The sequence below is a fragment of the Jaculus jaculus genome, chromosome 1 (assembly GCF_020740685.1).
Source record: "Jaculus jaculus isolate mJacJac1 chromosome 1, mJacJac1.mat.Y.cur, whole genome shotgun sequence".
NCBI classification, from domain to species: Eukaryota; Metazoa; Chordata; class Mammalia; order Rodentia; family Dipodidae; genus Jaculus; species Jaculus jaculus.
In genome coordinates this window covers 125,075,404-125,088,361 of record NC_059102.1, presented here as the reverse complement: position 1 = coordinate 125,088,361, position 12,958 = coordinate 125,075,404, and the positions used below count along the sequence as shown (strand labels likewise).

The 12,958-nt window shown below is 47.4% G+C and overlaps 1 protein-coding gene across 1 annotated transcript; it reads right to left on the bottom strand.

Annotated features, from left to right (window-relative positions):
- Positions 1 to 6,385: 6,385 nt before the first annotated feature.
- Positions 6,386 to 12,853, bottom strand: Naif1 (nuclear apoptosis inducing factor 1). The gene is made up of 2 exons (XM_004671626.2): positions 12,116 to 12,853; positions 6,386 to 9,190 (listed from the first exon to the last, which is right to left on the bottom strand). Exons 1-2 carry the CDS (start codon positions 12,624 to 12,626, stop codon positions 8,718 to 8,720), a joined length of 984 nt encoding a protein of 327 aa, XP_004671683.1. The 5' UTR covers positions 12,627 to 12,853; the 3' UTR covers positions 6,386 to 8,717.
- Between the last annotated feature and the right edge of the window lie 105 nt (positions 12,854 to 12,958).

Sequence of the window (12,958 nt, the reverse complement as noted above, 5' to 3'; positions counted from 1 at the left end):
GACTTGTCATGAAGGATAGACTAGCAAGTCAGCAAATCGTGAGGCCTGTTCTGCCTCCCCAGTATTGGGACTATAAATTCAGGTTACTATGCCTATACAGGCCTCTCTATTTGGAACCCTTAACCGAAGACTTCTATGGTCATTTGAATCAGCTGTCAGGCTGGAGACATGGCTTAGTGGTTAAGGTGTTTATCTGCAAAGCCTAAGGACCCAGGTTTGATTCCCTAGTACCACATAAACCAGATGCATAAGGTGATGCATGCGTCTGGAGTTCATTTGCAATGGCTAGAGGCCCTGGCATGCCCATTCTCTTTCTCTCTCTCCCTCCCTCTTTCTCTTTCAAAAATGTTTTTTTGGGGGTTCTAGGGAGATGGCTTAGCAGTTAAGTGCTTGCCTGTGAAGTCTAAGGACCCTGGTTCTAGACTTGATTCCCCAAGACCCACGTCAGCCAGATGCACAAGGGGGCACACACATATGGAGTTTGTTTGTAGTAGCTGGAGACCCTGGCGATCCCATTCTCTACCTATCTGCCTCTTTCTCTCTCTATTGCTCTCAAATAAATAAAAATAAAAAATATTTTTAAAAAGTTTTTTTGAGGTGGGATCTTGCTCTAGCCCAGGCTGACCTGGAATTTACTATGTAGTCTCAGGTGGCCTTGAACTCATGGCGATCCTCCTACTTCTGCCTCCTGAGTGTTGGAATTAAAGGTGTGCACCACCATGCCTGGCATTAAATAAAATATTTTAAATCAGTTGTCCCCAATAAATTCATGTGCTTTCAATGCTTGGTCCCCAGCTAGTAGCAATTTGGGGGGCATAGCCTTGCTGTAAGAGGGGTGTTGCTTGAGCCAGCTTTGGATGTTATAGCCTAGCTTCCCTCTTGCCAGAGCTCAGTTCACTCTCTTGCTGCTTTCTGCCACCTGCTGTGGCAGAGGTGATGCCCAGCTTCTGTTCTGCCATCCTTTCCCCTGCCATCATGGAGCTTTCCCTCAAGACTGTGAGCCAAAATAAACCCTTTCCTCCAGCCAGCTACTTTTGTTTGGGTGTTTTGTACCAGCTACATGAAGTTAACTGTGGCAACTTCCTACAGTCAGGGCCTTCTGGCAGAAGTTGGGCGAATCTTGAAGACTATGGATCCTGGAAGAGTTGAAGAAATCACTTTGTTTTGTTTGAGACAGTATCTTGCTATGTAGCCCAGGCTGGCCTAGAACTCGTGAGCCTCCCGTCTCTGCCTCCTGAATGCTGGGATTAGAGGCTCTAGGGAATCTTGAAGAAGTTTTTCTCCCAGTACTCCCCACTCAGCTCTTCCTCCTGTCGCCTCTTCCCCTGTCCATAAAGCAGCCGGGGCTTTTCTTCCCAATGCCCCTCAGCAATGAGGTGACTTCCATACCTTCAGTCCATCTGAGCAAGTATGTGTGCCCTTCCCATGGCACTGCTGTCCCTTGGGGGAGAATGGAACATAGTGAGCAGGGACTGTCATCTTTTCCTCACCTTTAGACTTTGTCCTAAGGAATTGCTGGGATACCTAGTAACCACACCAGCTCCAGTTCAGCTCCTCACTAGACAACTGGAAACCTATCCCTTTCAAGCACCTGTGACCACAGCTAACCATCTCTGATGCCAAGAATTCAGAGCTGAGCTAAACAGCCACAATGCCAGGTTCAATTTTAATCAAGGATTATTTATTATTATTATTATTAGTAGTAGTAGTAGAAGTAGTAGTAGTAGTAGTAGTATTTTAGTTTTTCAAGGCAGGGTCTCACTCTAGCCCAGGCTGACCTGGAATTCACTATGGAGTCTCAGGGTGGCCTCAAACTCACAGCGATCCTCCTACCTCTGCCTTCCGAGTGCTGGGATTAAAGGCGTGCGCCACCACACCTGGCTCTCCGGATTATTTTTTTGAGTTAGGGTCTCAATGTAGCCCTGGCTAACTTGGAACTTACTCTGTAGACCCAGGTTGGCCTTGAATTCATAGTGATCCTCCTACCTCAGTCCCCAAGTGCTGGGACTAAAGGTGTGCACCACCATACCCAGCTATTTTTTTTTAAGTTATTTGCAAGAAGAATAAACAAATAGAAATATGGGATAAGGGCATGTCAGGGCCTCTTGCTGTTATAGACAAACTCCACATGCATATGCCACTTTATGCATCTGGCTTTACCTGTGTACTGTGGAATCAAAGCCAGGCCAGAAGGTTTTGCAAGCAAAGGCCTTTGACTGCAGAGCCATCTTCTCAACTCTTGTTTTTTTGTTTTTTGTTTTTTTCTTTTCTGAGGTAGAGTCTCACTCTAGCCCAGGCTGACCTGGATTTCACTATGGAGTCAGGGTGGCCTCGAGCTCATGGCAATCCTCCTACTTCTGCCTCCTGAGTATTGGGATTAAAGGTGTGTGGCACCACACCTGGCTTCTTCTTCTCCTTATTCTTTTTAAAACATTTATTAGAGAGAAGGAGAGAGTATGGGCATGCCAGGGTCTCCTGATGCTGTAAATGAACTCTAGATGCATGTGCCACTTTGCACATCTGGCTTTATGTGGGTACTGAGGAATTGAACCCAGGTCATCAGGTTTTATAAGTGCCTTTAACTGAGCCATCTGCCCAGTGCCAGGAGAGGTGCAACAACAAAAGACAGACATGTGCAAATACATGAATTTTTAAAAATTTTCACAGGCCAGGAGTTCAAAGTAGTTAGGCACTGAGGACAGTAGCTACACCAGGCCTGAAATCCCAGCACTTAGGAAGGGCAAGTAAGGACGATCACAAACTCAAAGCTTGCCTGGGCTACAGGATGCAGTTCAAGGTCAGCATGGCAACATAGTGAGACCTGGTTCAAAATAAAAGCTACTAAAAGGGATGGGGTGGGGTGGGCTGGAGAGATGGTTTAGCAGTTAAGTCATTTGCTGCAAAGCCAAAGGATCTTAGTACGATTCTCCAGGACCCATGTAAGCCAGATGCTCAAGGTGGTGCATGCATCTGGAGTTTGTTTGCAGTGGCTGGAGGCCCTGGTGCATCCATTCTCACTTTCTCTCTCTCTCTGCCTCTTTCTCTCTTTCAAATAAGTAAATAAAATTTTTTTTGCAGCCGGGCGTGGTGGCACACACCTTTAATCCCAGCACTTGGGAGGCAGAGGTAGGAGGATCACCATGAGTTTGAGGCCACCCTGAGACTCCATAGTGAATTCCAGGTCAGCCTGGGCTAGAGTGAGACCCTACGTCGAAAAAGAAAATAAATAAATAAATAAATAAAAACGGGGTGGGACTCGGGAAATAGTTTAGTGTTAGACTACTTATCTAGTGTACCTTGGGTTCAATGTCCAGCACCAAACCCCTATCTCTCTCCCCCACAAAAAAAAAAGTAGCCAAAGGCATAGGCTACCCTGGGAAACAAAACAGCTCTGTGGCTTGAGGCAGACTGTTTAACTAGGAGAGCAGAGCATGTTTATGCTATATAGCCATAGCACTTTGCCTCCGGAGCCTGTTCTAGGCATTAGGTGAGACCTGGGTAATTTCCCCCAAATCTGATAATATATACTAACCCAGGAATCAGTAAACTTCTATAAAGGGCCAGTGAATAACTATTTTGGGTTTTATGGGCCACGCACTAAGAGGGAGTCAGGTAGCTTTGTTAGGCACTTAGGGTGACTGGGCCCCTGAAAGTAAGAGGCAGGAATGTCTTTGGCCTATCCTTGTAGTCTCTACTTTGCTAGAGATCTAAGTATGATCTGACTTCTTATCTCTTCCATAGATCCGAGTTTCCACACACAACCAGGGCTTCTCTCGGGAGGGAGGTCTCTCTTAGGGCTCACGTCGAGCCCTAACATTGTGGCTGGTCGAGTTCAGCCCCCAGAACGTGGCATCCTGGCTGGCTTCTTCCTGAGACAGACTCTAGCCCAGACCAATTAGCTGTCTCTGCGGCTCACCTGAGCCAGAATGTAGGGCCCACCGCCATGAGGTTATAAATAGATGCATGCGAGGGGACAAGCTTCTTTTCTTGGCAGCCTGTTCATCACTTCTGGTAAGTATATCCTTGGTTCAGCCCAGATGGGAGAACCCCACTAACCCCTACTTTCCACATGGGCTCTTTACCTCCTCCTTTTTGTACTCTCGTTTTCTTCTTTTCTTTTTGACTTTTTGAGCTAGGGTCTTGCTCTAGCTCAGGCTGACCTGGAATCTACTATGTAGTCTCAGGGTGGCCTCGAACTCATGGCGATCCTCCTACCTCTACCTCCCGAGTGCTGCTCTTTGTACCTTCTTTTACATCCTCCCTACAGTTCTTCCAGGCCTACCAAGTGCAGTCTCAGGCCATGTGGATATATTCATCATCCTTTCCTTGGTTCTGTACTTCCCTGAATAAATACAATAATTTAGTAATTATCCTTCTCAGTCTTATTTTATTCAATTTTAAAAAAATTTGGGGGAGGGGTAGGGTCTCACTCTAGTTCAGGCTGACCTGGAATTCACTATGTAGTCTCAGGGTGGCCTCAAACTCTCAGTGATCCTCCTACCTCTGCCTCCCGAGTGCTGGGATTAAGGTGTGCACCACAATGCTCAGTTTATTCAATTCTTTAACATTTTTAAAAATTAGACATGAACCTAGGGTTTGGCATTCAAGGGCTTTCCTGAACCCCTAGAACCCCGTTTCAACATGTCACTGTTACAGCTACTCAACTCTGCTATTACAGTACAAAATTGCTATAGATTCCTAAATGAGTGGGTCTGCCTATTTTCTTTACTTATTTGAGAGAGAAAGAGGCAGAGAGAGGGGCTGGAGAGATGGCTTAGCAGTTAAGGCGCTTGCCTGCAAAGTCAAAGGACCCAGGTTTGACTCCCCAGGACCTGTATAAGTCAGATGTACAAGGGGGTGCATGCATCTGGAGTTCATTTGCAGTGGCTGGAGGCCCTAGTGCACCCATTCTCTTTCTCTTCCTCTACGTGACTATTTCTGTATCTCTCTCAAATAAATACATACAAATTTTAAAATCCCTTTTTTATTTAAAATTTTTTATTAACAACTTCCATGATTATAAAAAAAATCCCATGGTAATACCTCCCCCCCCCACATTTCCCCTCTGAAACTCCATTCTAAAAGAGACAGAGAGAGAGAATGGGCACACTAGGGCCTCCAGCCCCTGCAAACCAACTCCAGACACATGTGCCACCTTGTACACCTGACTTACATGGGTTTTGGGGAATCACACTTGGACCCTTTGGCTTTGCAAGCAATTGCCTTAACAATTAAGCCATCTCTCCAGCCCTACCTATGTTCTAATAAAACTTTATTTACTGGTAACATTCCTTAATTGGAATCATGGTCTTTTATTTCATACAGCCTGTAACTGAAAAATCATTGAGTGATTTAACTATAAAAGTATTCATAATTGTTGTATTTTGTTTGATATTGTTTGAAAGCATAGTTTAAAGGCAAGTATGCACAATATTTTTTTTAAACTGGGTGTGGTGGCACACACCTTTTTTTTTAATATTTTAATTTTATTTATTTATTTATTTATTTGAGAGCGACAGACACAGAGAGAAAGACAGATAGAGGGAGAGAGAGAGAATGGGCGCGCCAGGGCTTCCAGCCTCTGCCAACGAACTCCAGACGCGTGCGCCCCCTTGTGCATCTGGCTAACGTGGGACCTGGGGAACCGAGCCTCGACCCGGGGTCCTTAGGCTTCACAGGCAAGCGCTCAACCGCTAAGCCATCTCTTTAGCCCGCAAGTATGTACAATTTTGTGTTATCCTTTGATTGTATGTATGATTCAGAGCACAGAAAAGAAGTCACTGTGTCACACAGGCTCCTTCCTCCCCCTATGGCAGGCATTGCCAAGCAGGCATGTCCCTCTTTCTGCTCTGCGCCTTCATGGCTAAAACTCGGGCTGCAAGTGCAGAGCTTCAGGCAGCTGTACCAGTGGATTGCTGTGAACCTAGGTAGCTGTTGGCTTGTCTAAGCTGGAGTGCAATGCTCCCAGTACTACAGCATACCAGAGACCAGGTGAGACATAACTTGAAACCATCCAGTGCCGCCAAAGGAAAGCATTTTAAGTAACGACCTCTTCTTAATCAGATCCATCCTACTGATGAATAAATAATCTGCATAATTCTGTTTGAAGTTGTTTTTTTTCTGTTTTCTGAGGTAGGGTCTCACTCTAGCCCAGGCTGACCTGGAATTCACTCTGTAGTCTCAGGAGGGCTTCGAACTCACGGTGATCCTCCTACCTCTGCCTCCCAAGTGCTGGGATTAAAGGTGTGCACCACCACGCCCAGCCTGTTTGAGTTTTTTTTTTTTTCTCTCAATTTTTATTAACTTTTTCCATGATTATAAAAAATAACCCATGGTAATACCCTCCCACCCCCCCCCCCCCCGTTTGAAGTTTTGATGGGTGTTTTAGAGCTACATTGAATATAACCTACCAAAGTAGCCTCGTGCCTCACTTTGGAAGCCTGTAGGCATGAGAAGGGTATGATCCTTTGGAAGATGCGCACCATGTTCTGTGACTGCTCAGTGCCTGTGCACAGTTCAGACATGACGCTGCGTTTTCTGTGTCTTCTAAGTGAAATCGTGTTAACATGTAAATGAGCAACAGAGAAGACACTTGACACTCTCCTCTCTCCACACTTGCATCTGCACACACGTGAGATGCACCACATGTTAGTAAATAGACTTGGGTAAGATGTCAGAAGCCTTTCTATGAGCAAAAAGTATCATTTAGTCTTTTTTATATAGCATATTTTCTTTAAATTTGTATACTACTGCTATTACTATCCTCTTGATCCCTTCAAAAACCATCTAGCTATGCTCTTTATTTTTATTGTTTCTGAAATTAAACATCCCATTCTGGTTTCAGTGCAAAAAACAAAACAAAAAAAAAAACTTTATTTACAAAAACAGGTGGTGGGCCAGATTAAGTCTGAGGCTCATAGTTCACAGCTCTTTTCTATGTATGACCACTAAAGACACAGAGAAGTATGTACAAAAAAAAATTATTTTCTTTAATTTAAAATTATAACCTAGAAAGAACTACTCAGTTTCAGAGATCCAGGCTTCTTTATAATCCAACGGAACAAATACCATATTGGCTCAGATTTCCAACCCTAGAGAAAAAAACAAACTGACTCACAAATCCTTAGGAAGTCCCTGTAGTTATCCTGCTAGGGCCAACAGGTTCCACAGGCCAAGAAGTCCAAGCAGCCAGGATGCCTGCCAAGCAGGGAGTTTCCCGCTGCCATCCAACTCCCTCCCTATGTCCCATCTCACTCCTCGTAGTATTATACATGCCCCCATGGAAAAGGGAACGTGGGGCAGCTACCTTGCAAAGGTCGTCAGGGGCCTCTTCTTGTGACCACGATTTCTATACATGCCTGCCCAGAAGGGCAGCCTGGACTCTTGCTTGGCTGATATTTGGAACTGTGAGTTGTATCGTCAGTCACATGTGGCCCAGACCCAGGCAACAAAATAGTAAAGTTGGAGACCTGGCCGTGGTGGCGCACACCTTTAATCCCAGCACCTGGGAGGCAGAGGTAAGAGGATCACTGTGAGTTCGAGGCTGCCCTGAGACTGCATAGTGAATTCCAGGTCAACATGAGCTACAGTAAGACCCTACCTCGAAAAGCAAAAAAAAAAAAGTAAATTTGGGATGCCACCTGGAGAGATGAAATGGCCTCTCTGCTCCTCCACAACACAGACTACAAAGGGTCCCACTTACTAAATGGTCTCGTATCTCCCACTCCTTCATTCAAGGTCAGTCCTGGCTTTGGATTCACTCAACTAGTCAGATGGCATCCTGAGAACATGAGGGAGAGGGTTCTAGGGTGGGCTGCTGAGCAGGCCTCTATACATGCACTGTGTTTTAGCCATGTGGTCAGCAGACAGGAAGAGAGGGTGTGGCTACAGTCACTTTTTTGAGCCTTCTCAAAAGGGAGTCACCTACAGAATAAATAAAATTGGCTTGAAATCAGCCTTCTAGAAAAAAAAAATCCAGTGGTTCACCCCATTGCAGTAGGGCGCTCCACACTGGTTTGTTTTCTCTGAAGTCTGATGTGTGTCCAAGTCCGAGGGCATAGCTAATCACCTAAAGGCTGCCCAGAGATGCTGTGGAAGACCAGAGAGGGGCCAACCCATCCCAGCACACACAGTATTCCTGAGCCAGGCTAGATACATGCTAGGTGTATACTAGGGGTATCTCAGGGCACTTCCAAGAGCTAGGATGTGCCTTGGTGAGGTTGGCACATAGCCATAAAGGAGAGTCCCCTGAGAACTGAGGCACAGTGAAAAGGGGGGGGGTAAGGTTTCCTCCTCAGGCTCATTGGTGGGAGAGATTCTTATAAGGTAGGAAGGTGTTATTGCATTTCCGCCAGCACCACTGCTACGGTTGTACTGAAAAGGCTGGCACACCCAAGTTGTGACACAGCCCCCATTGAGAACCAATATGTCATTACAGTTAGCCCAGGCTGAATCTGGGTCATGTCCCATCACCAGCACAATATAACCTCCAGCTAAATCTTTCAGACTTTATCAAGGAAGCTCCAGAGGTGGGACTAAGAGAGTTTGTATCCCAGGAGCCAAGCAAGTCTCTCTTTCCAGTCTCTTAAAACATTGAGCCCAAATATCTATCCAGGAAGGAGTTATCCACATGGCCCATTTAAAGCCAATTACGGAAGCCACTTACAAGACCACAGAGGTTTCTTCTAATCATGGCAAGGCTGGCTTGATCCCTGCCTTCATTGAATGATGCTGTCCGGCTGCCCATTCTGGGCTACCTGCCCAGGGTCAGAGGCTGGGGTTGGGTTGGGTGTGTTACTCTGTAAGTAACGACGGAAATCTTTGATCATGGGCCGGAGGACCTGGATGAGGACGCTCAGGGCTGCCTGGGTGCCTTCCATGGCCTGGGCCTGACGTTCCTGGGCACAGGCCTGCACCTCCTGGGAACGCCGAATCATCTGCAGCAGATCATTCTGCTGCTCTAGGTGCTGAGCAATCTCCTTCACATGCAGGTTGGTGACCCGCTGCTCCTGGATCAGCTTAGCAGAGTTGAGGGCAATACGGCTCTTAAGTGCCTGAGGTTTGACAGACGAGTCGGCGTGCTGGGCTATCATCTCCACTGGGGCCTCTGCTGGCAGGGGAGGGGGAGCTTCAGTGGTGCAGTACTCTACCACCCCCTCCTCCAGGGTGTGAAAGGTGGTCTCAGTGGGGACTGTGGAGAAGAAAAAGCCAAAACAGAGGCAAGTTACTTTCCGGAAGGAATGAAGCTGGCCCTGAAATGTGGGGAGGAGGCCATTAAACTCTGCCCTGCAGGGAGATATAGGGGAATTTAGGGGTGCCCTGGCTTTATAGCTGTCTGTAGAGAAATACAGAATCTGAGGTGTTGGGATCTGTGTTCCTCAGGGCTGGGATTGAACCTAGGCCTTGTACATGCTAAGCATGTGCTCCACTGCTGAGATCTCTGCCCTCAGGCTTCCGGATCTGAATCAACTAGTAGCCAAAGGGCAGGAGATCTGGCTGAAGGAAAGATACCAATAGGGACTGGAGAGAGAGCCCAGTTGGTAAAGTGCTTGCTTCATAAGCATGAGGACCTGAGTTCAATCTATAGTACCCACATTAAAATGCCAGGCATGGTGGCGTGTGCTTCTAATCCCAGTGCAGGTGAGATGGATACAGAGGATTCCTGGGGCCCACTGGCCAGGGAGTGTAGCCTCATTTGGTGAGCTCCAAGCCAGTAACAGATCCTGTCTCAAGAAAAAAGTGACGGGGCTGGGAGATGTCTCAGCAGATAAAGGTACTTGCTTGTAAAGCTTGCTGGCCCAGGTTTGATTCCCCAGCACCCACATAAGGAAGGATGCAAAGGGCTGGAGAGAGATGGCTTAGCGGTTAAGGTGTTTGCCTGCAAAGCCAAAGGATCCCAGTTCGGTTTTAAGAAGGATGAAACGTGGCATAGACATCTGGAGTTTGTAGTAGCAAGAAAGCCTGGTTGGTGTGCACATGCTAGATTGTATTAGAAACACCTGAGGTTGTTGTCTGGCCTCCACGTGTACACACACATTCTATTAAGTTTCATTTATTTATTTGTTTGCATACGTGTATGGGTGTGTGGCGTGAGGTGCCAGGGCCTCTTGCTATTACAAACACTTGTGCCAGAATTTGCATTCAGCTTATGTGGGTGGCTTGGGAATTAAATTCAGGCTTTGCAAGCAAGTGTCTTTAACTGCTGAGCCATCTTCCATACATACATTTAAAGAAACTAAAACAGAGCCAGGCACGGTGGCACACACTTTTAATCCTAGCACTTGGGAGGCAGACTGCCATGAGTTTGAGGCCACTCTGAGAATACAAAGTAAATTCCAGGTCAGTTTGGACTAGCGCAAGACACTACCTTGAAAAAAACCAGAAAAAAAAAAAAAAAAAAGATGCAGCTCGGCATAGTGGTGCATGCCTTTAGTCCCAGCACTCAGGAGGCAGAGGTAGGAGGATTGCCTTGAGTTCGAGGCCACCCTAAGACTACAGAGTGAATTCCAAGTCAGCCTGGACTACAGTGAGACCCAACCTCAAAATACACACACACACACACACACACACACACACACACACACACAAAGAAATGCTAATAATAATGTGAGCAAAAATTCAGAAGACTTATGTGCCCCTTTGCATTTATTACCTCAATGAATGACAAAAGGTCAATACTGTCATGTTCATTTTCAGAGACAAGGAAATAGATTCAGAAACATGGAGTGACTTCCTTAGGACACATGGCTCATTCAGCAGAGCCAGAAAGCAAGCCCAGGTCTCAACAGCAGACCCAGCATGCTCCAAATCATTTCGCTAGGCTGCTTCTAGCTAATAAAGGCATCTCAGAGGCAGGGTCACACACTCTCCAGTGTGCCAACACATTCAGCAGGCATTCTGGGAGGCTCTCTATGCAACTGTTTGTAGCCACCTCCTTTGATGCTGTGTGACTTTCATGTCCCTTCCATGTGATAAAGCAGAAAAGGAGGTGGGAAAGGAGAGGGGCAATAGCAGCTAGTAAATATCTCCCGTCTCTTTAATCACCTTGGTCCTTGGGATGCCTAAACATCTTTCCTGTTCTAGAAGGCATCTGATTTAGACCAGTATTTGTTTCCCCACTTTCCTGCCTTGACATGTACTTAGGACATTTGATATTACAGGGGCAGTACTCACACACGCATAAGCCCCACCAAGACTCAGTGGTGGACACAGTTCAAAATCCTTCCCAAATGGGCAGAGCTCCTGGTCACTGATACAAACCCTTATCTCAATTACAAAACCCAACTGAAGTTAGTTCCGTTGTCACTCGAGTACCTTTGGAGGGACCCTAGAGGTTTGGGCCTTCATGCATGTGGAAGATATCGTCACCATTCAATGCCCATCCACCGTGTGTCCCCCACCTTACCAGGAAGCCCACTTCCTCTTGTGAGTCCTTGAGCCTCTCATCTGATTGTAAAGCTACTTACATATGTGCCTCATTTGACCTGCTAGAAATGACCTACACTTTTATTTATTTTTGGCAGGTCTGAGGATTGACTCCATAGCAGCAAGCACTCTACCACAGAGCTATACGCCCAGTCCCCAGGCCTATTACAATTTGGTCATCCTAGTGCCCAGAATAAGTTGCTTGATAAATGCATGGATATATTATCACCAGGAACCATGAGGTTCCTGATGAATGTTTATCACTGAAAACACAGAATGTCTTTGTCCAGAATGGATGTCTCAGTATGGGTAGTATTCCCATCTATTCATTCTGCAAGTATATCCTGGCTGTCTATGATGTGTCAGGTCCTGTGAGAAGTTCTACCAGAACTCAGACACAGTCTTCAAGGACCGCTTAGTTTGGCAAGTGGCAGTAAGTTATGGGCATAAATGGTGTCCACACACAGGAGGGAGCTATCCAGCTTGCTAGAAGGCCAGAGCACATGCGGAGGACGTCCCAAAGGGAACAAGGTTACTTCTGCCTGGGGAGTGCTCAGGGAATAAGCCTCATGGTTTTTCAAGATCCCCATATGACCTTTGACCCTCGGCAGCCAACCTAGCCCAGGCCGCCCCAGCATATGCTGGCCCTTCCCGTTTTATGCAGCTGAACTGGACAGGAGAGGTCACTCACTCTGTGTCAGCGTGACCGTGGCTGCAGCTGCAGTAGCCGTAGGTCCGAGGGCCACAGGGTGGATCTCTGTGGTACTGGGCAGGCTGATGATGGTGGCTTCACCCAGCAGGTTGCAGATGCGTTGTTGCATGGGAGTCAGCAGTACAGGGGCTACAGTTGGGCCACTGCTGCCACTGCCACCGCCTGTCCCAGGCCCACCAACTCCATCCTCCTCTGTAGGCCCTTGTGCCTCACCACCCTCCACAGCAGCCCGGACCTGGGCAACCTTGCGTCGGACCTCGGTCTTGAGGTCAGACCACTTCTTCTTGACCTCAGGCAGCTCTCTGCGGCAGGTGGCCACTGCATTGACCCTTCTTAGGATGCTGTGCCAGGCCGCGCTCTTGGCAGCCAGAGGGACCCCAGCATTGAAGTGGTTCACCAGCAAATGCTTCTTCAGCTCTAGTTCCTCCACGATGATTTCCACCTCCCGCTCTGAAAAGTTCATCTTCCTCTTCTTGGCTGGGACCGCCATGGCCTCTCCTTTCCTCCTCTTTTTAAACAAATTATAATGCCCTCAACAGCCTCAATTTCCCTTCTTTTCTTCCTTAGCTTCGCACCTCACCAACCCCCACCCTTGTCAGGGGATAGGCGGGGCTTGCTCAAGGCCAAGCACAAGGCCTTAAGTAACCCCCCGCGCTACGCAAAGTGCGTAGGGCCCAGCCCGGACCGGCCCGACCGCTGCCAGCCAGCTGCGTAATGGCTTCCTGAATCTGCCTCTTCCGCCCGGGCGTGCGGAGATCCGCCCACTTCCTTTCTTCCCGCCCCTTAGCGCTTCCCCCAGGGAGCCTTCCCTTCTGGTTGGCC